This window comes from Elgaria multicarinata, chromosome 3 (genome assembly GCF_023053635.1).
Source record: "Elgaria multicarinata webbii isolate HBS135686 ecotype San Diego chromosome 3, rElgMul1.1.pri, whole genome shotgun sequence".
NCBI classification, from domain to species: Eukaryota; Metazoa; Chordata; class Lepidosauria; order Squamata; family Anguidae; genus Elgaria; species Elgaria multicarinata.
Genome location: NC_086173.1, coordinates 57,168,785 through 57,195,052, shown reverse-complemented (window position 1 = coordinate 57,195,052; position 26,268 = coordinate 57,168,785). Strand labels below are relative to the sequence as shown.

Here is a 26,268-nt window from a genome sequence, read left to right as displayed (position 1 = left end):
CTTTGTTCTGTGTACATTCAGTTTCTGTGGAGCACAATCAAGCTGGGTGAAAGGGCTGGGTAGGGCTTTGCATGAAATTCTTTCCATCACAACACAAGGAATAGGATTTCTGATGAAGTAACTAACAGCTTTCTAGATGGGGCTTGAGTAAATATCCTTATGACCATGCTGCATATGAATGCGTATCAATACAGTAAAACTCTTTCACACATCTTTCTAGAATTTCAGCATGTTTGTTAGCAGCCTCAGAGCACAGCCTGTCTGTAGTTCCCTCCTGGGAACTGATGGGGACTTGGATGTAGGGATATGCAGCTTTTTAAAAATCCATTTCCGTCTGTGTTTCACAGATTGTCATGTGTCTTTTGTTCCGCTGTCCACTCATTGATGGAATCAGACTTTTTCAAACCAGAATTTCATTCTACTTGTGAGAATTGGCTTTAGTGGTAATGTAAACGTATGCTAATATAAATTAGTGCAAATCTCCCGAAAGTGAAAAACCAGTCTGCAAGTCCACGGAATCCGCATGACTTGGAAAAAGCTGGTCTGCTGCGGAATCCATAGGTTGGATTAACATTTGAATCTGTTGCAGATTTCTCCAACATCCCTTTTTGTCCGGGAATCATGCTTGAAGGATTATACCAAATCCTTTCAACAGTGTTCTGTATATAATGTTGGTTTACATTCCATTTATCTCCTTAGAAACTCATGAGAGAAATGATTCAGAAGGTTTGCTTTCATTTTATGGATAGAGCTCTAAAATACAACAACAACAACAGTTTATTGCGGTCAACAACAACAGCTCTAAAATATAAAGGACATAATCTTGAGAAGTTAAAGGCACTAAAGTGGGACCTGCAAAAAATGGGGGGAAGGTGCAGCTTTTAAAAAATGCTTTATATTTTTGCATACCTCAGAGGCCATAGCTAGACAGGGCTTTATCCTGGGGTGATCCCCGGGATCGCCCCTGTGCATCCACATGATGCACAGGGGATCCTGGGATCAGGTAGGGATGATCTCTCCCTCCCCTTTGGCCCCGTTTTTTTTATGGTCCCGGGCGGAGCCCGAGACCGTGGAACGTGTGGCCGGGCGCCGCGGGTTGACCCAGCTCTGCGCGATTCCTCATGAGGAGCCGGGAGCTGCGCCCATCAGGGGTAGGGTGGGGGAAACGGGGGAACTAATTTAAATTTAAAAAACCACTTACATTATGCGCACGAGCATTCGTGCGCTGCTGGCCCTTTAATAAATAAATAACTGGTGGGCATGACACCTTTCCTTCTGAGGTCGTTGTGACTCGCGTGTAAATAGAGGAGGGATCTCACGATAAACACATTGTGAGATCTTCCCTCCTCAGTCGTGGGCTAACAGGTAGGTCTACCTAAGGCCAGAGTTCACCCAAGCATTGTGATACCTTAGATTCTTAGCAGTCCCATTTTGGCTCCGATCCTGTTGGCACTCAATCACCTGTATTCACTTTTAGAGGCGGAAAGTTAATACAAATGTTGCAGTGTATAGAAATGTTCCTGTTCAGGGTTCCAGGAGGAGATTGGATACTTCCCTTTCCCAACACATTTCTGTTTTTCAATTGCAACTGATGCTCAACATTCAATGGCTATAGAACATGTTCAGTCTTCATTTTTGTCCCCTTAAGTTTATTTTAAAAAAAACAAACAAAAAGAAAGCCATTTTTTGTAACTTAAAACCTTCAAGGTTCTACCTACCAAACACGCTGATACTCCCTTGTAACTCAGTGGCCCCATTTAGGTTCTAACATTATTGGCACATAATAATAATAATAATAATAATAATAATAATAATAATAATAATAACAATAATAAAAAATAACCTGAGTGCAATTAGAGCGACTGATTTTGCGCTAAGAAACTAAATTGTATGCAATATTCTCCAGATTATGCCCAGGTGCCCTGATCACCTGGATACAGATCTCTTGCAGGTGTTGGCTGCCCCATTAATTTCAATAGAAGGTCCAATCCGGAAATGCGCACATTTCTGCACTTATATGAGTAGGAAAATTCCATGTATGTTCTGGTTTTACCAGCACATAAGCATTGCTAAATTGGAATTATCGGTTGGGGTGAATTAAATAATTTGCCTGTGATCACCTAGTAGAGGTCTCAGTTTTCAAATAATGTAATGAAATGCTTAGAACCCAATTTCCACTTCATGGTCAAAGACATACCAATATTAGAATTGTAAGAAGTTATATACACTGGATGTATAAACTTATTTATTTATTTATTATTACATTTCTATACCGCCAATAGCCGGGGCTCTCTGGGCGGTCCTCATGTAAGCCATTTTTCTCTACTTCAGAGTTCTCTGCTAAGCTGCAAGCATGTCTTCGGACGCTGAGATGGCAGTTTTTGGGCCTGCTGCTCCTTTTCTCCGCAAGTCAGAAAAGGAGAGAATTGAGGCTCAGAATAAGCCCTTTGATGCCAAGTCATCAGTCTTTGTGGTGGATCCTAAGATCTCCTTTGTGAAAGGCACTGTCCAGAGCAAGGAAGCAGGCAAGGTCACAGTCAAGAAAGAAGGTGGAGAGGTAAGTAGAGAAACACCAGGTGATACAGAAAAAATAATGATATACTTTGTTCTCTTCTTTATGCTTTTGGCTGAATGGTCCCTTGTTTCCTTGTAGACTGTGACTGTTAAGGATGACCAAATCTTTCCTATGAACCCTCCCAAATATGATAAAATTGAGGATATGGCCATGATGACCCATCTCCATGAACCCGCTGTCCTGTATAACCTCAAAGAGCGTTACGCAGCCTGGATGATCTATGTGAGAACAGTTTGATGTTTACCTTTTGAGTTCACAATGTAGAATATTATTTCATAGAGAAGCCATTTACTCATTTACTATCTTTTCTTTGCAGACCTACTCAGGTCTCTTCTGTGTCACTGTCAATCCCTACAAGTGGCTGCCAGTGTACAACCCTGAGGTGGTTAATGCCTACAGGGGCAAAAAGCGTCAAGAGGCCCCTCCCCACATCTTCTCCATCTCTGACAATGCCTATCAGTCCATGTTAACTGGTGAGTAGGTGAACCTACATCCAAGTGAACCTACTGAGCAGCAGTTCCCTAGACTGAGTTGATATCCTTTCCAGAAAGCATCATTCATGACCAGTTGCAGCAAAGGATTATAATTGTGGTAATCAAAGCTCAAAGGAAAGAGACATTAATTCAAGTTTCCTCTAAAAATTCTGTCCTAATTGCACTTTGACAATATCTCAGGATCCTCCTCCTCCTCCTCCTCCTCCTCCTCCTCTTCTTCTTCTTCTTCTTCTTCTTCTTCTTCTCTTCTTCTTCTTCTTCTTGCTTTGTTAATTCTGTTAGCTTATTTGTAATATTAGTATCAGTACTATATATAGTAGGATCTTACTTTGAAGGAAAAATATATAGGAATTATAAGGAAGAGCAGTAAGTTCCAAAGTTATGGCATGCAAGCAGTATTGGTTATACATGTTGATTGATAATCAGTTGATAAACTACTCCCCTCCCATTTTTCATGGATATTCTTTAGCTTCAGCAATTGCCTAGCAATGGGGATTTCAAATGAAGGGGAAATTACAAAGAGACTTTTCAGATTCTTAATAACCATATCCTAAGATTAGCAGGCTATCCATCCTAGTGTATGGATAGTGGTATGAATATTCTTTCTTTCTTTCTTTCTTTATTGCATTTTTATACCGCCCAATAGCTGAAGCTCTCTGGGCGGTTCACAAAAATTAAAACCATAGTAAAACAACCAACAGGTTAAAAGCACAAATACAAAATACAGTATAAAAAGCACAACCAGGATAAAAACCACACAGCAAAATTGATATAAAATTAAAATACAAAGGTAAAACAGCAAAGTTCAAATTCAAGTTAAAATTAAGTGTTAAAATACTGAGAGAATAAAAAGATCTTCAGCTGGCGATTGAGTACAGTTTAGGCGCCAGGCGGACCTCTCTGGGGAGCTCATTCCACAACCGGGGTGCCGCAGCGGAGAAAGCCCTGAATTCTTTATTTCAATTTGAGTTCTACCTTTGTTTGTTTTTCTAGATCGTGAGAATCAGTCAATCCTAATCACGTAAGTATGCTTTTAAAAAGTACGCTTCTTGTCCAAACAAGCTTTGCTGTGGAGTGCACTGCTTCACTACGTGGTCTTTGCATCTGTCTTGACAGTGGAGAATCTGGTGCAGGAAAGACTGTGAACACGAAACGTGTCATTCAGTACTTTGCAACAATTGCTGCCACTGGTGATAAGAAGAAGGACGAAGCACAGCAAACTGGCAAGCTAAAGGTAAGTTCTATATTGGGGAGAAGGTTAAATTTTCCTTTTTTGTTAACTGGTGCTGATTTAAAATAGATAAATTCACAATGACCCTTTTGCAGGGGACACTTGAAGATCAAATCATCAGTGCCAACCCCTTGCTGGAGGCCTTTGGGAATGCCAAGACTGTGAGGAATGACAATTCTTCTCGCTTTGTAAGTCTTATTTTCAAAAATGTATTGGAGAGTATCAATAGGACATTTTCAGTCATTAGTTTTGTGCCATTTTTCGTGGCATTTAGTGAAAAGTATCCAGGGCCAATGTAATGTAGTAGGTAACGTGTTACATTTGGGCATGAATTACCTAGCCATGAAAGGGCTTAGATTTGTAAGAGATGGGCTTGGGAGCGGGACTGTAGAGTGATACCAAAATAGTAGATGGGGTAGGAGAGAGTAAGGTGGCAGGAAGTGCAAGAAAGGTGAGGTTAGAGTGCTCTAGGGAACACTTTGTTGTAAAATGTGGCTAGTATTCAGAGGCATTCTTCAGGTGAGTTCAAGGGCTTGTGCCAGTGGGCATACCAATTCTATAAAAGTAGTTTGCATGAAGGGACAATACAGCCAAATTCTTCTCTTTTTGGCCTTAGCTAGACCTAAGGTTTATCCCGGGGTCGTCCCTGCCTGCTCCCGGGATATCCTGTGTGTCATTTACATGAACAGGGATGATCCCGGGACGATCCTGGGATAAACCTTAGGTCTAGCTAAGGCCTGAGTCACATCCATTAAACGTTGTGCTAGTTAGGCAAATAAATTGAGTGTGTGTGTGGGGGGGGGATACAGAAGGTGAAGTCACTTTTATTTGCTCTATATTATGCAACTGAAATTATCCACTTTCATCTTGTCTCATTAAATAAAGAGCATACTCATGAAAAAAAACTATATCTGTAAGACTGAAAAGGAAAAATCAAGAGAGCTTTGGTCCTCCATAGGATAATACATCTAAGACCCTCTTGGTTCTTCCTTTTTATGATGTCCTTTATAGTGGTGTCTGGTGTACACCATTGTTGTCGTATCATAAATACATCACATTATGAAAATAGCGTTATGAAGTTAATGAAATACATGCAAAATCTGGTTTAAATATCTTGTAATTAGGTTCCATTTCCCCCCATAGGGTAAATTCATCAGAATCCACTTTGGTGCTACAGGCAAACTGTCTTCTGCAGACATTGAGACATGTAAGAAACTTTACTAGAACTTCTTTTTTCCTGCCTTCCTGCCTTCCTGGCTAATTATATTTCATTGCCTTGCCAGATCTGCTGGAAAAGTCCAGAGTTACTTTCCAGTTAAAAGCTGAAAGAAGCTACCACATCTTTTATCAGATCATGTCTAACAAGAAGCCAGAACTGATTGGTAAGAAGATTCTGTTCTGTTGCCAACTGCTACTAAAATCTTGTGCTGATACTTTATTATGCAGAGGATGATAATAAGCCCATGTCTGTGTTTCTCCTAATTCAGAGATGCTTCTGATTACTACCAACCCATACGATTTTCACTTTGTGAGTCAGGGTGAAATCACTGTTGCCAGCATCAACGATCAAGAGGAGCTGATGGCAACTGATGTGAGCATCTTACGAATCTGACCGTATGGAGTATTAATTTGAAAAGATTAGTGCCAAACTTCAGTTTAATCTTTTTGTTTAATCTGACCACATGGATTATTATCACTAATTGTATTTATTCGTTTTAATTGCTGTGAACCGCCCAGAGAGTTTCATCTATTGGGTAGAATAGAAATGGAATAAATAAATATATTTTTTCAGCTCAACCTTTACACTGTAAATGGGTGGAGTGGGATGAATCCTCTTTTTGAATTTGGTGTTTGGGGAGATGTTCCAGAAAATTTTGTATGTGAGAGGCTTTCTGGATATAGTACTGACAGTTTCCTCCACCTCCTGTCTTTCTTTTAAACATAGCCTTGCTGCTGCCAGAAAGGACAGCAGTGCTCCTATCAGTGGCCTGCCATTTTCCCCACAATGCCCTCCTTAAAACAAAGCTACATCGTGATGTAGGGTCATTCCAGGAGCAGGGAGTGTGAAATGACAGGTCCCAGTGGAACCATTTTTCACCCACAGTTCCCCTAGAATGCCATTACATTAAGAATCCACAGAGGGTGAGCCATGTTCGTCTGTTGCAGCAAAAATGATAAAGAATTTTGTGACACCTTAAAGTTTAACATATTTATTCTGGCATGAGCGATGGGCAGTATCGACTGCATCTGATAAAGTGGACCATCTCCATAAAAGCTTATGCCAGAATAAATTCGTTAGTCTTTAAGATACCACAAGGCTCTTTGTTTTTATGGTATTAAAACACAGTGCTGTTCCAAAACGGTTAGGGTGAGTGTTTGTGTGTGTCTGGGGAGGGGTGGTGGTGGCGGGGATCACAGGCTGCTAATTGCCAAAATGGTCTGCCAAATTCTCTTTCTCCAAGTGGGGCAGTGAGTTTGAAGGACGGGTTTGGGCTTAGTATTACATTAGATGCAATTCTGACTACTAAATCAATTGACAGGAGGCCATTGACATCCTGGGCTTCAATGCTGAAGAAAAGACAGCCATTTACAAGCTGACAGGAGCTGTAATGCATTATGGGAACATGAAGTTCAAGCAGAAGCAGCGTGAGGAGCAGGCTGAACCAGATGGCACTGAAGGTATTTGGAAGACTTGTAGCAAGATTTTTGGAAATTTCAGAAAGAATCAACTGATTTTATGGAAATTTGGATTTAAAAAATCCAAAATAAATGGGTATACTCAGTTGCAAAGTCAAACAAGTGAGGCTTCCTTAATATTGTAACAGACCCAGTTGCAATACCTGCTGCCTTGGACACAAGCCAACCTTGACAGCCTCCCCCAACTTCCAGATATTTTTGGACTTCAGCTCCCATCAGACCCAGTCAGCATGGCCTAACCCTCCCCTGGAGATTCTATCGATTATTTATTTATTTATTTATTTGTTACTTGCCTCTCCCTCTGGATTGAGGCGGGGTACACATGGCCATGTGCTCTTGTCTTCCAAGTATTAGGCTCAGTTGGGTCTTCTTATACCCTACATAGAGTAGGTAGAGATTCCCTCTGAAAGATGTTACTGTGGAAAATTAGCCATTTGGAAGAAGGAAAGATATATATGTAATTCAGAACTATTTAGAGAGTTAAAAGAAGAGTATTTTCAGTTTGTTCTGAACTATGAGGCTCTTAGAAATAGTATGTATGTTTTAATTTTAACATCTTGCTGGTGGAGGACCATTGCTGGACAGAGTTATGAGTTGTCTCAAAATTATCAAATATATTACTCTGTGTCTGGGATGTCATTTCATCCCCGCTTGGGCAGGGCATGATAAATGTTTTTGGTAAATCCTAACAATGATGTTCATTGCATATTATATGAATACAGTGACGTTAATAACAAATTTCAAATTGGGTTTAATTAATATTCCTGTGTTGATAATCCCTTTCTCTCATGACTGTGTTCAGTTGCTGACAAGGCTGCCTACCTCATGAACCTCAATTCAGCAGACCTGTTGAAAGCTCTGTGCTACCCTCGAGTCAAGGTCGGCAATGAGTATGTCACCAAAGGTCAAACTGTCCAGCAGGTAATATTATATTAGCCAAAACACATGGTTTGATTTAACAGTCACTGCCCCAGTGGGGGACTCACTGCCCCATAGAGACTTGAGTCACTGATTAGTAAATAGACCATTGTCTGCACTAATGATTTAATCAATATAGTCCTCTGCTGTACGAGATGACTTCTGCTATTATCTTGTCTTTCCAGGTATACAATAATGTAGGTGCTCTTGGAAAAGCCGTCTATGAAAAGATGTTCTTGTGGATGGTCGTTCGTATTAACCAGCAACTGGATACCAAGCAAGCCAGACAATATTTCATCGGTGTGCTGGACATTGCTGGTTTTGAGATATTTGATGTAAGGAAACAAGGCAAAATGCAAAGACAACTATGGAAAGCTATAGGAGAAGCTGTGTTTTGTCTTTATTTTATCACATTTTGAAGAGCTTACATAAATTTGACTTAATGGAGGATTAACAAAAATTAACTTTGGGTTAACATATCTTTGAATTAACAGCATAAACACCAGGGGAGGCATTAATCTCTTTAAAACACAGAGCACTTGCACATACTTTAAAATATGCAACGGGCTAGGGCTATTCTTTAAAGAAAATGAACATGTAAACTGCTCTCATAAAAGAATTTTGGCATGGGGTTCAATAGGGCGTTTCCGCACTGTGGAGCTATTCTATCTTTTCCTCCAAATGGATTTTCTGTGGCAAGAAAATAGACAGAAGGGTTACAAATGGAAGACAATATTGTCTGGCCCTCTATAAATGAGACAAGGAGATTGTACAATAAAATCCTTCTATGGGAGCATTCATCCTGGAATACTAGAAGACAGATACTGATGCAAGAACGGAAACATATAAAGGATCAATCAAATCATAAAAGATGTGGTATTTCCATGGTTTATGGTTTAATGCAGCCCTCTATATGTTTCAGTTATATATGTTATATGTTTCTCAGGGGCTGAGAAAAAGTTGGCATAAAAAACCAGTTAGTGTACTGTGGACATGGACAAGTACCCTGTGGAAATAAGAGAGGAATATTAAGCTGCTGTAGGGATTTTGAAACACTAAAAACCCTTGGGTAGATATTTGGGAGCATTAATAATCTCATGTTTTAATAAATAAATAAATAAATAAATAAATAAATAAATAAATAAATTTTCTGTTCTTTTCCTGTAGTACAATAGCTTGGAGCAGCTCTGCATCAACTTCACTAATGAGAAACTGCAACAGTTTTTCAACCATCATATGTTTGTACTGGAGCAAGAAGAGTACAAGAAAGAGGGAATTGAATGGGAGTTCATTGATTTTGGGATGGACCTGGCTGCCTGCATAGAACTCATTGAGAAGGTAGATTTTGCAGTACGAATACGTGAAATTCTTTCAAATGTTTTAAGTCGCTGGGACATTAAATCCATATCAGACATGTACCATTAGGTATGTACAAGAATACTAATGCGACAAAAGTACTTAAGGTGACCTGTTTCATCTGGAAAATTGTCAAGAACAAATAGAAATAGGATATACACTCCCTCATAGCAGGACTCCAATCAGTTTATACCAACATTCTCAGATTATCTGACTCTCACATACAACAATATATGGGGTATCATATGTCCATACATATTTGCATTTGTTAATCTGAGTATAGCATAAACTGAAGCTTTTATTTAGCTTTTATTTAGCTTCTTCTGAGTTTTTATTTAGCTCCTTCTGGAAAAAAAAAACTGCATTGACCAATGGGCCTATTATTCCAAAGTCCAGTGCTGACTGACTTCTAAGCAATCTCCTCATTGTTGTTCCTTCCAGCCCATGGGCATTTTCTCCATCCTGGAAGAAGAGTGCATGTTCCCCAAGGCAACAGACGCTTCTTTCAAGAACAAACTCTATGACCAGCATCTTGGCAAATCTGGCAATTTCCAGAAACCCAAGCCTGTCAAAGGCAAGCCTGAGGCTCACTTTGCCCTAGTGCACTATGCTGGCACTGTGGATTACAACATCACTGGCTGGCTGGAGAAGAACAAGGACCCCTTGAATGATACTGTGGTGGGGCTCTATCAGAAATCATCAATGAAGACTCTGGCTGTATTGTTTGCTGACCGCCCCGCAGATGCTGGTAACTGCTGTAAAATCAGTACTTTGAATAATTCATACATAAAGAGATGTTTCTCTTGAAAGAATATGACCCATTCAACTTTTTTTCCTCATGCCAATTTCAGAAGGTTCTGGCAAGAAGGCTGCTAAGAAGAAGGGTTCTTCCTTCCAGACTGTGTCTGCTCTTTTCAGGGTATAATATGTTAAAATGTATTTTCCTTGTAAAGATTGAAAAATGCATGAATTTCCATGCCAAGCTATTTTGAATATTCTGAGGGAGATACTGGATCTGACTGAATTCATAGAACGTTATTTTTGTATTCTTAATTTTTTGATCACAGATTTAAAACCCACACCCACATCCTTCCATATAATTCAAATATGAACAAACATGAAACACACATATTAATTTGCTGTTGTCTCAGTGTTTTTGTAATTATTTATTAGCTACAGGGTTATACCCAAAGAAGTTAATAGTTGTATACTAGAAAGAGGGGAGTTTCTCTTACCAGTATACAACTAGACCTTTTTTTAAAAAAAGTTGTTATCACGAACATTCATACCGACCAGACAAGCTGCTATTAAAACTGTTTCACTACAGGTGAATCGCTATACTCCAGAAAAGAAAGCTGTAGCTGTGCATACAGTATTAGGAACTTATAAATACAACCCAGAACTTTTATCCCTTTTACATTCAATTATTTATTTTATTACATTTATATACTGCCCCATAGCTGAAGCTCTCTGGGCGGTTTACAAAAGTTAAGAACAATGAACATTAAAAACAGATATGCAAAAATTTAAAACCATCAAAAGCATAAAAACAATATCTATTTAAAAACAATATCAATTTAAGCCTATGCGGCAGGGTCTTGCTATTTATTGTTTTACTCTGTACAGCACCATGTACATTGATGGTGCTATATAAATAAATAATAATAATAATAACAATTTAAAACAACTATTCTGGGGTCTATTAAAAATTCAGCACATGTTGTTATCACCCACAGTTCCTGCTTGTTTGCCAGCATAGTTATCTTTTGCATGTCTATATCCTTTCATTGGATTGTTGCACTACATATGTGCTTTCTGATTCTACAGGAGAACTTAAACAAACTGATGAGCAACCTGAGAAGCACTCACCCCCACTTTGTGCGCTGCATTATTCCAAATGAAACAAAAACACCTGGTAAGGTATTGTGCTTTAAAGATACATGTGTGACAGTGCTTTCCTTTTGTATTATATAGTTTGGTGCTAATTCCTATTTTGATTTTTTTTAAAAGGTGCAATGGATCATGAACTTGTACTGCATCAACTGAGATGTAATGGTGTGTTGGAAGGCATCCGTATTTGCAGAAAGGGATTCCCGAGTAGGATCATCTATGCTGATTTTAAACAGAGGTCAGTTTGCCCTTCCTATAGAGCTCAATGCTGCATATTTTACATGCTTCTTTATTTATTTATTTTTTACCTTTATCACGATCTCAATTTCCTACAAGATTAGATTCATTTTGTGTTGATGAATACTGCAAACTACATATCCTTTTTGAATCAGGTGCTCTTGCTTTCTCAGGAAGTTCTGAATTTTTTCAAAGATGAATAGATATAATAACGGTTCATTTTTATATCCAATAATTCCTTGACATGGTTTCCAGAACAAATAGCCATGACAAACTACTGTTCATAAAACAAGTGTATTTTATGGCAAGACTTCTGTATATTTCTGTTTTTTCCCCCCAACAGATACAAGGTTTTAAATGCAAGTGCCATCCCAGAGGGTCAGTTCATTGATAGCAAGAAGGCTTCTGAGAAGCTTCTTGGATCCATTGATGTTGACCACACTCAGTATAAATTTGGTCACACCAAGGTATAAGCCATCTCTGATGAATACAGCCCTTTTTAGTGATGTAGAGATTGAGTGTGACATTCTGTAACATTTCCCTTCTCCAGGTGTTTTTCAAAGCTGGCCTTTTGGGTCTTCTAGAGGAGATGAGAGATGACAAGTTGGCTCACCTGATAACACGTACACAGGCTATGTGTCGTGGCTTCTTATCAAGGGTGGAGTACCAGAAAATGTTAGAAAGGAGGTATGGGAAAAAAACATGATTATTTAGTTTGGCAGATTTCTGTTTACTACGTGTGATTTATTATGTATCTTAACTTTTTTTGATAGAGAGGCCATCTTTACTATTCAGTACAGTGTTCGTTCATTCATGAATGTCAAACACTGGCCTTGGATGAAGTTGTATTTCAAGATCAAGCCTCTGCTAAAGAGTGCTGAGTCAGAAAAGGAGATGGCCACCATGAAAGAAGAGTTTGCAAAAACAAAGGAAGAACTTGCAAAATCAGAAGCAAAACGGAAGGAACTTGAAGAAAAAATGGTGTCTCTGATACAAGAGAAGAATGATTTGCAGCTCCAAGTCCAGTCTGTAAGCATCATTGGTGACAATATACATTTTTGTCCTATTGTCTTAATGCCTGTCATAGCTTATGTACGGTAACTCAAACATTATGGGAAAATTCTACGATTTTCTAACCCTGAATAGGACTATTTTTTAGATCCTATTTTTTAAATAATCTAATAAAATCATTGCTTTACTATGATTTTATTAGATTGTAAGCCTATGCGGCAGGGTCTTGCGATTTACTGTTTTACTCTGTACAGCACCATGTACATTGATGGTGCTATATAAATAAATAAATAAATAAATAATAATAATAATAATAATAATAATAATAAATCAGCATTTATTCTGGATATCTCCTTTGAAACCATTTTTGGAAAACTGTTTACATATTCAGTCCCTTTTGTTCATACCTAACATGTGAGAGATGGAGAGAAAGGGACAAAGGAAGATAACAATGTGATTGTAAATCAGGGTTGGAGGGCGAATAGTACCTATGAGCATTTGGCAAGATTTCCAAGTTTCTAGATTCTGGAAAACTCAAAAGCAGAAGCTACTTTTTCATTAACTACTGCCTTTGCGTTGATTTGATATTGAAATGAATATAATCTGCTTATAAAAAATCCTTTATTGTTAATAATGCCATGAGATTTAATAATATAATTTTAAACTTTTAATATAAAGTTTATTTTGAGGTCCAAAAGCAGTTAGATATTAACATTCTATAGAAATGGAAAAGGTGTTATTTTCTGCAACACTACCAACAAAAATACAAATAAGATATTTTAAATGCTGTATTTCTTTTCAGGAAGCTGATGGCTTGGCAGATGCTGAGGAGAGATGTGACCAGCTGATTAAAACCAAAATCCAGCTGGAAGCTAAAATTAAGGAGCTGACTGAACGGGCAGAAGATGAAGAAGAAATGAATGCTGAGTTGACAGCCAAAAAGAGGAAACTGGAAGATGAATGCTCAGAACTGAAGAAAGACATTGATGATCTGGAGTTAACACTGGCCAAGGTTGAAAAGGAGAAGCATGCCACAGAAAACAAGGTATGCCCCCAAACTGCAGCAAAGCCAGAATGTTGTGTTGACATTGCATTCAATAAAATGTTGAATTTAATTGTTCACTTCTAAAAGGTGAAAAACCTCACTGAAGAGATGGCTGTTTTGGATGAGACTATTGCCAAACTGACCAAGGAAAAGAAAGCCCTCCAAGAGGCCCATCAGCAGACCTTGGATGACCTGCAGGCAGAGGAGGACAAAGTGAATACTCTGACCAAAGCAAAGACCAAGCTGGAGCAGCAAGTTGATGATGTAAGCACAACAACATGGAGAAAAACTTTGTATCATTACATAGAATTTCAGTGCCAGAATGTTTATAACCACTTTCTCTTCAGCTTGAAGGTTCTCTAGAGCAAGAAAAAAAGATTCGCATGGACCTTGAAAGAGCCAAGAGGAAGCTTGAAGGAGATCTAAAGCTGTCCCAGGAATCCTTAATGGATTTGGAAAACGATAAGCAGCAGCTGGATGAAAAGCTTAAGAAGTATGTAAGGCCTTCTATGGAAGCCCTCATGAAATCTTTGTGCTACAGAGCATTTGACTTTGATTTAACACCTTGTCTTTTGTTGTAAAAAGGAAAGACTTTGAAATCAGCCAGCTCCAAAGCAAAATTGAAGATGAGCAGGCCTTGGGCATCCAGCTTCAGAAGAAGATCAAAGAGTTACAGGCAAGTCAAGCACATGTTGGCTCTGTTGCGACTGGGAGAATGAATTCATCTGGGAGTACATTTTGGGTTTTAATGGTTGCTTTGCTTTTCCTAGGCCCGTATTGAGGAGCTGGAGGAAGAGATTGAGGCCGAGCGTGCATCTCGGGCCAAAGCAGAGAAACAGCGGGCTGATCTCTCCAGGGAACTTGAAGAGATCAGTGAGCGTCTGGAGGAAGCTGGTGGGGCAACAGTAGCTCAGATTGAGATGAACAAAAAACGTGAAGCAGAATTCCAGAAAATGCGTCGGGACCTGGAAGAAGCCACTCTGCAGAATGAGGCCACAACGGCTGCTCTCCGCAAGAAGCATGCTGACAGTACAGCTGAGCTTGGGGAACAAATTGATAATCTGCAGCGAGTGAAACAGAAGCTGGAAAAGGAGAAGAGTGAGCTCAAGATGGAGATTGATGACCTTGCTAGCAATATGGAATCTATCTCTAAATCCAAGGTATGCTAGATACAGCAATCTGAAAAGTCAATGCTCAGGTATTGGGCATTTATTTGTGTAGAATTATACTGGATTGGGGTCAAAGATTGTAATTCTTGAAATATTTCAGTATCTGTGAAAAATAATAATAAAGAACAACACTTTTAAAAATTATTTAGAAAATTATCAAAATATATTTATTTATTTATTTATTACATTTTTATACCGCCCAATAGCCGAAGCTTAGTGGGCGGTTCACATAAATTAAAACCATGAAAAGCATAAAAACAGCCAACAATTTAAAAACCTGAATACAAAATACAATATAAAAAGCTAGTAACAAGTAAATGTGTTCAAAAACATCAAAAGGGGAGTCCAGAATTTCACTATTTACAACACACCATCACAAGTAATAAATATGCAGTAGATTAGCACTTCTACCTATCCATATTTAATACTCCAATTTGTAAAATAAGCAAAATTTAATATATTCCATAGTGTGTGTGTGTGTGTGTGTGTGTGTGTGTGTGTATAAAGAGGCCTGCAATTTTCCTTTGATGGAGTATAATGATTTATCAGATATCAATACTCTTTTTCCAGATTCCAGATTCTTTTACATTATTCAATACATTAGTCATTCTCCAGTGCGACATGCTTCTGGATTAAATTGTCCCTCTATACTACACATTAGGCCTCCTTACTAAAAATGCATCTGAATGCATCTGAATACAAAACATAATGCAGTCAGCTAATATGATTTTTCCTTTTACTTGCACATGTTTAGGCCAATCTTGAAAAGATGTGCCGCACCCTAGAAGATCAGCTCAGTGAGCTTAAAACAAAGGAAGAGGAGCATCAGCGTACTATTAATGACTTGAATGCTCAAAGAGCTCGTCTACAGACTGAAGCAGGTAAGATGCTTAAGCAAATGGCGGTGATGTTGGAGATAGCTTTGAGAAGCACATTGCTTGTTCTGAAAAAGACAATCTGTTTTTCTACTTAATAAACCTGCTATGAATACTGTCATTAAATCAAATAATTGCCTGCACTGATTAGTATTTGAAAGCAAAGTGATAAAATCCTAAATTTTCTCCATTTTAGGATTTAAATATATTTTTAAATTTCGCTTCTGTTGAATTCCATTCTGTATTCTTTGCCTCAGGTGAATACTCACGACAGGTAGATGAAAAGGATACTTTGATCTCCCAACTCTCCAGAGGCAAGCAAGCTTTTACTCAACAAATAGAAGAACTGAAGAGACAACTTGAGGAAGAGATAAAGGTGCGGACTTTGAATCAAGAGTTTATTGTATTGTCTGTCATAACATCGAAATGTGTGCCAGAGACACCTGGAGGTTATTTCTTACAGTCTCCTTAATACAAGATCTTCCTGACTTGTATTTCATTAGTACTTTATGCATTCTTGGTGTGCTTATGTCTTCTGAGAGAACATCCTGCACTTTCATTTTATTGTGGATGCTCTGAATATTTTCATAATTTATAATACTAACTCTATAGGCCAAGAACGCACTGGCTCATGGCTTGCAATCTGCTCGCCATGACTGTGACTTACTTCGAGAACAATATGAAGAGGAGCAGGAAGCCAAAGCTGAGCTTCAACGTGCCCTGTCCAAGGCAAACAGTGAAGTTGCCCAGTGGAGGACAAAATATGAGACTGATGCCATTCAGCGCACTGAGGAACTGGAGGAGGCCAAGTAGGTACAAGAGGAGGACCAGTGACCTGCATTCTAAGAGTTTGGGGAAAGTGCCAAACAAATAGCTGTATCGATTGAATTAGAGAATGCCAAGCTCTACAGAAATAACTACTTGGTGGAGGAGTTGGAACAACTTTTCTAGTAAGAGAAAGGACATATTGCTGTTGATCAGGCTTAGTTTGACTCTGAGATAGTATTGTGTATTTATACTGAGGTCTATAGGCTATGGTAAAGCCACTTGCCAGGTTTATCTTACAGTTTCATGTATCCTAAAGAGAATTATTGGAATCTAATGACTAACAGACAATGGCATACAACTGCATCTAGTACTTCACCTTTAACTAATGCTGATTACATTTCACCAGGAAAAAGCTTGCCCAGCGTCTGCAGGATGCGGAAGAACATGTGGAGGCTGTGAATTCCAAATGTGCTTCCCTTGAGAAGACAAAGCAGAGGTTGCAGAATGAAGTGGAGGACCTGATGATTGATGTGGAAAGGTCCAATGCAGCCTGTGCAGCTCTAGATAAGAAGCAGAAGAACTTCGATAAGGTATTCTTTGGCCATAATACAAAGCAAAAAAGAGAGCATATGGCACAATGGTCCAATGAATTCACTGCTTATTTCTTGGTGGTGTTTTGCAGATTCTGGCAGACTGGAAGCAAAAATATGAGGAAACCCAGTCTGAACTGGAAGCTTCCCAGAAGGAGTCTCGTTCTCTCAGCACAGAACTCTTTAAGATGAAGAATGCCTATGAGGAATCCTTGGATCACCTGGAAACTCTGAAGCGCGAGAATAAGAACTTGCAGCGTAAGACGAGAATCTTTACATAGACACTCAGCCAAATCTGTTTGTTGTAATAATAGGTTTACTTCTGATATATACGCAATTATCTCCCCCCACAATTATTGATAGGTTCATTCCATCAAGTAATTAAAATGAAAGACAAAATGTTCATTACTATTAACAATTGCCAGTTTGCACTCTGTCCATAACTCAGCAGGGGAGATAGTTAATCTGTTTTTTTTTTACCTGTGTGACATTTTTCATGAAAATCAACAGAGGAGATTTCTGACCTCACGGAACAAGTTGCTGAGGGAGGCAAAGCTATCCATGAACTGGAGAAAGTGAAAAAGCAGATTGAGCAAGAGAAATGTGAACTCCAGGCTGCTCTAGAGGAAGCTGAGGTACATATGCCATTTCAGAATTATTTTGTGGGATAAATCAGAAGAAAAAAACCTATCAGCTCTAAGCACTGCTCTCTTACTGTTGTCATAATGGCTGCCAATATGCAGTGCACACACACACACACACACACACACACACACACACACACACACACAAACCCTACTGTTTTTTAGTGTTTTTCTACTGAATACACTTTCAGAGGATGGCTTCACAATGTGTCTTTTTATTAACTCTTTTAAGGCCTCACTGGAACATGAAGAAGGCAAAATCCTCCGCATCCAACTTGAGCTCAACCAGGTGAAGGCTGACATTGACAGGAGAATTGCAGAGAAGGATGAGGAAATTGATCAGCTGAAGAGGAACCACCTGAGAGTAGTAGAGTCCATGCAGAGCACACTGGATGCTGAGATCAGGAGCAGGAATGATGCCCTGCGGCTTAAGAAGAAGATGGAGGGAGATCTGAATGAAATGGAAATCCAGCTGAGCCACGCCAACCGCGTTGCAGCTGAGACATTAAAGAACCTCAGGAACACACAAGGCCAACTCAAGGTACACACACACACACACATATATGGTAGAAACAGTTGTGATAGTTATTCTGCAAAGAATTCTCCAACAAACATCTCAATATCCTTTTTTAGGATACCCAGATACATTTGGATGATGCTTTGAGGAGCCAGGAAGATTTGAAGGAGCAATTGGCTATGATTGAGCGCAGAGCTAATCTGATGCAGGCTGAGATTGAGGAGCTCCGGGCAGCTCTGGAACAGACAGAAAGAGGCAGGAAAGTGGCTGAACAGGAGCTTCTGGATGCCAGTGAACGTGTGCAACTCCTCCACACACAGGTGAGCTTTCCGTGTGCTTATAAAAACCCCAAAGTAGGAAGAGAGCTATGCAGTAACTCTGCTGCACAGAACAAGTAAATGAAAGGTAGCTATTTTTGTGTTCCTGAAGTGTCCATTTCATAATATCCATTGCAAACATATTTATATGCATGTGTCCAGTTCCTTTTATAATGGGATGGGCTACATTACTCCGCATGATATGGTCAGGAATCTCCAAATGACTTCAGTGATTAAATCATCTTCATGCCCATTCATCTTGCACCAGCAAAGTGTTCTGTGTTAAATGAAATAACATTATAGATTTCTAAAGGATATATGAAGACTGCAACATGAGAGTTGCAGGATTATCAGACTACAATTTATTGTTTAGCAGTTAATCCCCCAAGCACTATGTTCATGCTAAAGGTATGGCACCTTAGGGCTAATATAAAAATCTCAATTTTATTATTTTTAAACAGAACACCAGCTTGATCAACACCAAGAAGAAGCTGGAAACAGATATTGCCCAAATCCAGAGTGAAGTGGAAGAAACTATTCAAGAAGCACGCAATGCAGAAGAGAAGGCCAAGAAGGCCATTACTGATGTGAGTTGGTGGGAATTTCCTTTGAATATTTTCCTTTTTAAAACTGGCATGCATGTTTTTTTGAATTTGTTGGTTCTTTTCCTATTAGGCTGCCATGATGGCAGAGGAGTTGAAGAAGGAACAAGATACCAGTGCACATCTGGAGAGGATGAAGAAGAACCTGGACCAGACTGTGAAGGACCTGCAACATCGTCTTGATGAGGCCGAGCAGCTGGCACTGAAAGGAGGGAAAAAACAAATCCAGAAACTGGAGGCCAGAGTGTGTATACTTCAAATATGAGCAGTGTCTGCATGTATTTAGAATCTTATATAATAATTCCCCACACTTTCATGAGCCTGCCTATTTGTCTGTCCACCTTCTCCTCATAAACAACTTGTGGGTAGGAGAGATACTATCTAAAAGAGGTACTATCTGAAAGTTCAGAGGTGGTTAGGGTAAGCTTTCCCTTGCTTCAGGGCATACATCAGTATCTTTGTGACATTAGGAGAAAATTATTCCACATTCTACACTCATCTTGGCATCCATAGATGAGTAACAATGACTGGGACTGTTGTTCTGATCCAGACTGGGAGTGGGTGGGCCCTGAACCTGCCATTTATATTGTCAGTAATCTATTAGAGAAAATGAGAAACTTTTGGGCAATATAAATTGTAGGTGCGTGGGGTCCAATCCAGATCAGGGCCATAGCAGGAGGTAGAAAGAGTTAAAGCCCCCACATTAGGGTCCTGATCAAGACTGGGACCCCTGTGATTATTCTAGAGTAAAAAAGAGGAAAATGACATAGTTGCTTGCTATGTATTTAAAGTAATGTGTGCTTTGGCTCTGAGTGAGAGTGCAGAACTTGGGGAAGCAAGGAGGAACACATTGTCCAAGGTTTGGAGAAATATATGGGCTTCTTGCTAGCATGATCACAGGGATGGGCTACAGGTGAATAGGATTGTAGGGAAGAAGAAAAAGGGGCAACAGAGGTAAGGATGCTGACAGAAAAAAAGTTTGAAGAGGACAAAACTGGGATGAACCATGAGTCAAGGAAGAGTGGGGCAAAGACACATTGAAATAGAAGTTGTGGGTGGCATTCCTCCGTCCATTGAGCTACAGCTAATCTTGATGGCCACATTCTCCTGATTAAGTAGGCATCTCTAGTGCTAGGACTACAGCTAAAGTGCAAAAAAAAAACCCTGCATTTTTTAATTTCAGGTTCGTGAGCTGGAAACTGAGTTCGAGAATGAACAGAAGCGCAGTGCAGAGGCTATCAAAGGTGTGCGGAAATATGAGAGAAGAGTAAAGGAAATGACCTATCAGGTGATAACAGACTCTTTCTTTTACTTTCAAATGCTTTTAGGAATATTAACAACGGAGTAAGTATCTTGCATGTGAACTGACTCGCTTCCTTCTTTATATACTTAATTTTAAGGCTGAGGAAGACCGGAAGAATGTTCTCAGGCTTCAGGATCTGGTGGATAAACTACAGGTCAAAGTGAAATCATACAAGCGACAAGCTGAAGAGGCTGTAAGTATCACATGAAGCATAATTCAAAATGTTAGACTGCATAGTGAATATGTATTGTGCCAGCAAGACACACTGACTGAATAATAAAGAATGCTTTCAAATGGATGGCTCCTAGCACTACCAGTCAGAAAACTGTGCAGTTATTCCCTCTTCTCGTCCTTAATTGGCTTTTTGTGGAAAGAAAAAGGAAACAAAAACCAGAAGGGGTGGGAAAACACGAGTGGGTTACAAGTGGAAGAAAGCAACATCTGGATTCCCAGATGGAAAATTCTGTGAATGAGGCAGGATAGCTGCACAATAAAAGACTCATTTAAAAGCACCCAAAGTTTATTTTTGAACTGGACATGGTTTATATAAAATACGAATCTTGTGAATTTACAGTGTTATTCATAAAGGGGTTTATTTATATACTGCCAGTATGCTCTTGTGAACCCCTGGGGGCTGAAGACCCCATGGATTATAGCAGAAGCCCCTTGGTACAAGCAGGGGCTGTCCTCTTCTTTATCGTTATGGAATTATTCACAAATTTGTAGTTTGAGCTTTTCAATGAATTTTATGCACTTCAAAATGGTCTGGCAAGAATTAGGATGCACTCTTTGTCCAGTTTGCTGAGAATTAAATGTGATGATGGCTACAAAGCAGGAAGGACTGAGCCATATAGTGTTCATATCTATCTGTCTGTTAACAGGAGGAACAATCCAATGTGAATCTTTCCAAGTTCCGCAAGATTCAGCATGAACTGGAAGAGGCCGAGGAGCGGGCTGACATTGCTGAGTCCCAGGTTAACAAACTCAGGGTGAAGACCCGAGAAGTGCATAAGAAGGTTGTTGTAAGTGAAGAATAAGGTCACCTAGAAGCTACAAAGTGACTGAAGAGAAGCGCAAAATGTGAAGCTCTTTGTCACTTCCTGTAATTACTGTTCTTTTGTCCTCAGTGTTTAGAAAATAAAATTGGTAGAGAACTTTGCATACTAAAAATGGATGTGGGTTTTCTTTTTAACTTTTTATTACTAGAGAACTGGTAGGATTTGTACGTTTCTAGGTGAAAATCTTAACTCTGCCCTAACATGCATGCATTTCAACACAGTTTTCAGTTACATGAGTATTATTCAGTGAGTCATCATGAAATTTGAGATTTCTTATAGATGAAATTAAGTTTAGTTCTGATCTTAACAGTACCTTGGGTCTGTTTTGGGTGGAAAGGCAGACCACACATCTTAAAATAAATGAGTAAAATAATACACAGTTAGTTTAAATAGGCACTAATTGAATACATTTTCATGGTTATATTGATCCCAAGAAGCTGTACCAAGAAAGGGATGGGGGTGTTTTATCGGCTTTGAAAATATATAGATTTATCTTACTAAGCAAAGACCTAAGATATTAGACTTGTATTATTTATGAAGATAATGCAGTTTCATGAAATGTGTTGAATTAACTAATACTGAATTCCAGGGTGCCCTCTAAAGTTTGAACTCAGTGCAGGGTATCGAAAAAGAACTGATGAGCTCAAGTTCTAGCATTCTTTTCTAGTGGAGTTGCGGAGATGCTTAAGCAACTGTATATCAATGAGGCTTAACTATACCTACCTCAATGCTGGATGGTGGCCATGGTATGTAAAGGAACGGCTTGGCCTTTAGTCAATCCCTATGACCCAAGCAGTCGCCAAGGATACAAAGGTTTAAGAGTCAGAAATAGGAGTGTGTTCTAAATAAGGCTTTGGCATCTTCAGTACTTCTAAAATGTCAAGTACAGATGAAAGGAGCTGTTAAATCAATATAAGCATTTTGATAGTCTTTTATGGCACAATCCTATGTATGTTTACAGAAAAAGGTTTTATAGCTCCCAGTAATCCCCAACCAGTTGGCTGGGAATGTCGGAAGTTGCATGACTTTTTTCTGTCTTAACATGCATTGGATTGTATCCGTAATCACTGTTTAGTGATGTGAAGCGTCATGCTAAATGGACTGTGAACTAAACAAAGAATGATCAATTGTATGATGTTATTTAGTATTCATATCATAATCATGTCTCAAAGGGATCAGCTCTAGATTGAGCACTCTTTAAGGGTTTTATTAATGATCTAATGACTTAATAGAAAATACATATGATGGAAATAATACAAGGACTGGCTATGAATTAAATAGGAAAGAACACATTTGCTGAATAACTCAGAGTAAGCTGCATGTTTAGATAAAATTATAAATTACCAAGTTGTACATCAGGAACAATTAGTATTGCTCATATTTGCAGAATGGAGACTGTACCTTGGAAAGAGGAAACTTCAGTAAATGATTTAGTGGAGAATCAACAGAATGATAATTTTGTTACTCACTTTTGCATAAAAGATTATACAGTTGTTGGTAGTATAAATGGGAGAATCAGTCTTAGGAGTCAGAAAATAATGACTATCTCTATATTGGAGGCTGCTACTAAAACAAGTAGAAGCAATCCTTGGGTCTCTTGCTTAAAAAAACATTGCCTTAAAAACTTGGAGGTGAATTAGAAAAGTTTTTCTAGCATGACTGGAAAAGAATACAACAAACATTACAGAGAGGGGGCTATTGAAATATAAATGCCATAACTGGCAAACATTTTCTGTAGCACGTTACGCAAGAGCTAATTGCACAAAATGCAAATTAATCATTCATTCTCTCTTTGGTTAGTTATTAGCCCACTTATATAGCAGATAATAAAGCTAATATAGAAGTATAAGTGTAAACTGTGCATCATCGTTCTTAAATCTGAATGAGCCTTCTCAGCTGTCAATTCACACATTGCCTTTTTTGTACTCAGAGATAATGTTGCATAGGAAAACATCTATCCATGTGATTTAAAGTGCAGAGTGCTGGGCAAACTTTTTTCTGTGTTGGAATGGGAGAAATTAATTAAGTGCCCAATTAGTGCACCCATGACAAAAAGTAAACTGTCATAAACTGGAGGCAGGGAAGTAGGGGAATATATATTTCTAACACAGCCTGCAAAATAAGCTAGAAAATGGGGGCATTGCTAATTCAATTAGCATAATCCTATCACAGAGAAAGAATAATAGAATCCCTGAAATATGTTTACATACACCATATGTAGAAGATATAATATTATATCCTCAGAACTATACATAAAACTATCTGTGCAGGGATTTAATAAAACTTTTTTTTTAAGGATTGACCTCTAGCCAGTGAAGGATTGACTTCTAGTCACCACTGATGATTTATTTCAGAATTTACAGGACAATCCTTCTTGTAAAGTGGGGAGCTCTGACATCGGAGCCTCTGAGACGTGAAAGCCCATTTGGCGTGAGCCCAGCAGAGCAGAAAAGAGGGAGGGGTGGCATTTCTGCTGTTCCCTCCCTCCCTGGGGCTACTGTTTTCCATTTTTAACAAATGTTTAAATATTTCAGAATTGTTGATCCTTTTCTACTTAAGGCTCCTTACATGAAAGACCTTTGCTCCTTTCACAAAGACTTTGTTTCTAAATACTGTTTTGCCTTCCTTACAGTCTCTTGAATCTTCTCCAAATTGTTTACATATCAAAACTGAATACAGTATCCCAGCTGAGGCTAATCCAGTGCTCATCTGTACAGGATTGTTTTCACACCACACATTTATTACCTGGTTTTCATTATAGAATAATCCCAATGTGGAGTACAACACACATGCATTTGTTTTTGTTCCTCCTGATGACATGTATTTCCTCCCCCACAAATATTTTGGAAACACTACCCCAAATCTTGTATTCAACATGTGTCCCATTATAGCCTCTAATATTCTGTGGATTTGTGCCAACACATTTTCCTCTATTTTGCGTTTGGCTGTTAATTCCTACGTGCAAAATATTTTGTTGGATGGAACTACACTCCTACCCAAAATGGCATCCCTGTGTCAAGGTCTTCTACTCCATAACATGAAGTAACACATGTTTTCATGATCTTGTGCTTCCTGGCCTCTAGTCACATTGCTGGTCACTGTTGATGGGGTCAGAGAAATCATTACCTCACAATGCAGGGAGGACTCCACTTGTTAAAATGCTATTTTCTGTAGCAGCCCCATATTTTCTGTTATATGTAATTCTACCTTTTGTCTGACTTGTTTCTTGCTTTTCTCTTCGTCATTTTAACGAATCTGGATTCTAAACTAAGTTAGATCAGCACAAGCAAAAGTGGCAGTGATTATGTATGCATGTAAGCTTAAAACAAAAATACACAAAGTTCTAAGATAAATAGGTCCCTTCTATTCGTATTTGACAAAATGGAGTTTCTATGGTTTACTTAGTCCCTGTGCTTGAGTATGCATAAGTGGGACACTATCTTAAAACAAACATCCTAAAGTGCATTCACCACCATCTGTAGTGCATACACCCACCTCAGATTATCTGGCCTATCAAGCATACCTCAGAAGCTGTGGGGAATCCTCCAAATTAAGAGTGGAGGATGATGTATACTTTTGAAATGAGATCAGGATTAAGGAATGGAACGAAAACCACATGATAATTACCTGTCAATATGCTACCTGTAACTCAACAGTCCAATTCCTAGCCCACACTTGTTCTTCTAGGCAGCTGAAAAGAGATGTGGAGTGCAGAATATTACAGGCAATCTCCTGGCCTTCCCACAACAATGGAGACCTGACTGAAAATAGGCAGAGAGTGGCTAGATAAAGGTGGGAGGGAAAAGCATTGAATAGATCCTAGATTGGGTGGGTGAAGCGCAGTGGCTGGTTATGGGTTTTCCTACTTGTGTCTGGAGATGAAGAAGTTAAAGGGAGACCTCCATCTGCAAAGAAGACAAAATAAATGGAATCTTTGTTGCAGCACACAAGACGCTCAGGTTCTTTACACCTAATTGAAAGCTCTTTCATGTTTCCACCACTGTATCTTTTTCTCAACAGCCTTTGGCTTCCTGCTGCAAAAGACATGAGCATTTCTTCACAGCCTCTCCACTTGGACTCTGTTACAGAGTACATGCTCTTTATAACTAAAATTCTAATCATGGTCCAAAGGGTTTATGAGTAAAGTAGTTATCTAAAGTGGTAATCTTAGAAGGGATGCCAAGAGTCCCAAGGCTCCTATTCCTTAGCAGTCATCATGCTAATTCATCAGACCTTGTCTGAGAACTGTACACAGGTTTTCATATCCCCATTAAAGTTATTTTTTTTTTACTGCAAAGCAGACTTTTTGACACACACCCCCCAAAATCATCTTGCAATAAAATTTCTGACAAATATTTTCTCTGGGTTCTTTGGGTGGTGGTGGTGGTGGAGACACTAGTTATGATGTGACCATTGACTAGGTGCAAATGAAAAAAACACGACTGAATAAAAATTAACTTTTAATTAACTTTTAATTCTTTTCTTAAAATTGTGGCCATGTTAATAGGGTTTTATATTTGAATAATTTCACTGAAATAAAAAAGTCAATGAGTTCTATAAAATATATTTAGAAATGATACAGGCACTTGAAGGAATGCAGTCACTGGAATATTTCTACTCTAAATATATCCAGGGATAATATGAGTAAGAATGATGCTGGCAATCAACTTTGCCAAACAATACTTTGCCAGAAATATTTGACCTGTGGCAGAGGAGGTGCTACTCTCTGGTCTGAGCAGACCTTATAAAAGAGTTTCTGGGACCTGCCTTGCCTTTGATCTGCCTGCTCTTTGCATCCAGCCTCAAGGTAAGTCATGTGGAGAAAGAAATGAGAGTTGCAGGGAAGGATCAGAGGCCTGGAATTCTACACATCCTGGGGCTATCTTGCTACCCCTGGAACTCATTTATATGTGGATATTCAAATCTGTTCTTGAATACATCCATCATTTCCCTCTCTTTCTTACTCATCCT

The 26,268-nt window shown here is 38.9% G+C and overlaps 1 protein-coding gene across 2 annotated transcripts in view; it reads left to right on the top strand.

The window, feature by feature from the left end:
• LOC134394714 (myosin-1B) overlaps positions 1 to 21,409 on the top strand; it is a 111,316-nt gene extending 89,907 nt beyond the window's left edge. The window contains exons 2-39 of one of the 2 annotated variants that reach the window (XM_063120389.1): positions 2,332 to 2,557; positions 2,654 to 2,797; positions 2,892 to 3,048; positions 4,063 to 4,090; positions 4,186 to 4,303; positions 4,396 to 4,488; positions 5,444 to 5,507; positions 5,584 to 5,682; positions 5,788 to 5,891; positions 6,841 to 6,979; positions 7,800 to 7,918; positions 8,101 to 8,250; positions 9,083 to 9,253; positions 9,713 to 10,019; positions 10,123 to 10,190; positions 11,099 to 11,186; positions 11,282 to 11,399; positions 11,742 to 11,865; positions 11,949 to 12,085; positions 12,172 to 12,427; positions 13,212 to 13,454; positions 13,542 to 13,718; positions 13,802 to 13,947; positions 14,040 to 14,130; positions 14,225 to 14,614; positions 15,378 to 15,504; positions 15,756 to 15,874; positions 16,111 to 16,307; positions 16,673 to 16,856; positions 16,949 to 17,114; positions 17,367 to 17,491; positions 17,733 to 18,041; positions 18,134 to 18,337; positions 18,796 to 18,921; positions 19,010 to 19,180; positions 20,120 to 20,224; positions 20,337 to 20,432; positions 21,121 to 21,409. In XM_063120389.1, coding sequence (XP_062976459.1) covers positions 2,354 to 2,557; positions 2,654 to 2,797; positions 2,892 to 3,048; positions 4,063 to 4,090; positions 4,186 to 4,303; positions 4,396 to 4,488; positions 5,444 to 5,507; positions 5,584 to 5,682; positions 5,788 to 5,891; positions 6,841 to 6,979; positions 7,800 to 7,918; positions 8,101 to 8,250; positions 9,083 to 9,253; positions 9,713 to 10,019; positions 10,123 to 10,190; positions 11,099 to 11,186; positions 11,282 to 11,399; positions 11,742 to 11,865; positions 11,949 to 12,085; positions 12,172 to 12,427; positions 13,212 to 13,454; positions 13,542 to 13,718; positions 13,802 to 13,947; positions 14,040 to 14,130; positions 14,225 to 14,614; positions 15,378 to 15,504; positions 15,756 to 15,874; positions 16,111 to 16,307; positions 16,673 to 16,856; positions 16,949 to 17,114; positions 17,367 to 17,491; positions 17,733 to 18,041; positions 18,134 to 18,337; positions 18,796 to 18,921; positions 19,010 to 19,180; positions 20,120 to 20,224; positions 20,337 to 20,432; positions 21,121 to 21,276 — 5,820 coding nt within the window. In that variant the 5' untranslated portion in view covers positions 2,332 to 2,353 and the 3' untranslated portion in view covers positions 21,277 to 21,409. The remainder of the gene's footprint in view (positions 1 to 2,331; positions 2,558 to 2,653; positions 2,798 to 2,891; positions 3,049 to 4,062; positions 4,091 to 4,185; positions 4,304 to 4,395; positions 4,489 to 5,443; positions 5,508 to 5,583; positions 5,683 to 5,787; positions 5,892 to 6,840; positions 6,980 to 7,799; positions 7,919 to 8,100; positions 8,251 to 9,082; positions 9,254 to 9,712; positions 10,020 to 10,122; positions 10,191 to 11,098; positions 11,187 to 11,281; positions 11,400 to 11,741; positions 11,866 to 11,948; positions 12,086 to 12,171; positions 12,428 to 13,211; positions 13,455 to 13,541; positions 13,719 to 13,801; positions 13,948 to 14,039; positions 14,131 to 14,224; positions 14,615 to 15,377; positions 15,505 to 15,755; positions 15,875 to 16,110; positions 16,308 to 16,672; positions 16,857 to 16,948; positions 17,115 to 17,366; positions 17,492 to 17,732; positions 18,042 to 18,133; positions 18,338 to 18,795; positions 18,922 to 19,009; positions 19,181 to 20,119; positions 20,225 to 20,336; positions 20,433 to 21,120) is intronic. The other variant, XM_063120388.1, reaches the window with a different exon arrangement.
• The last annotated feature ends 4,859 nt before the right edge of the window (positions 21,410 to 26,268 follow it).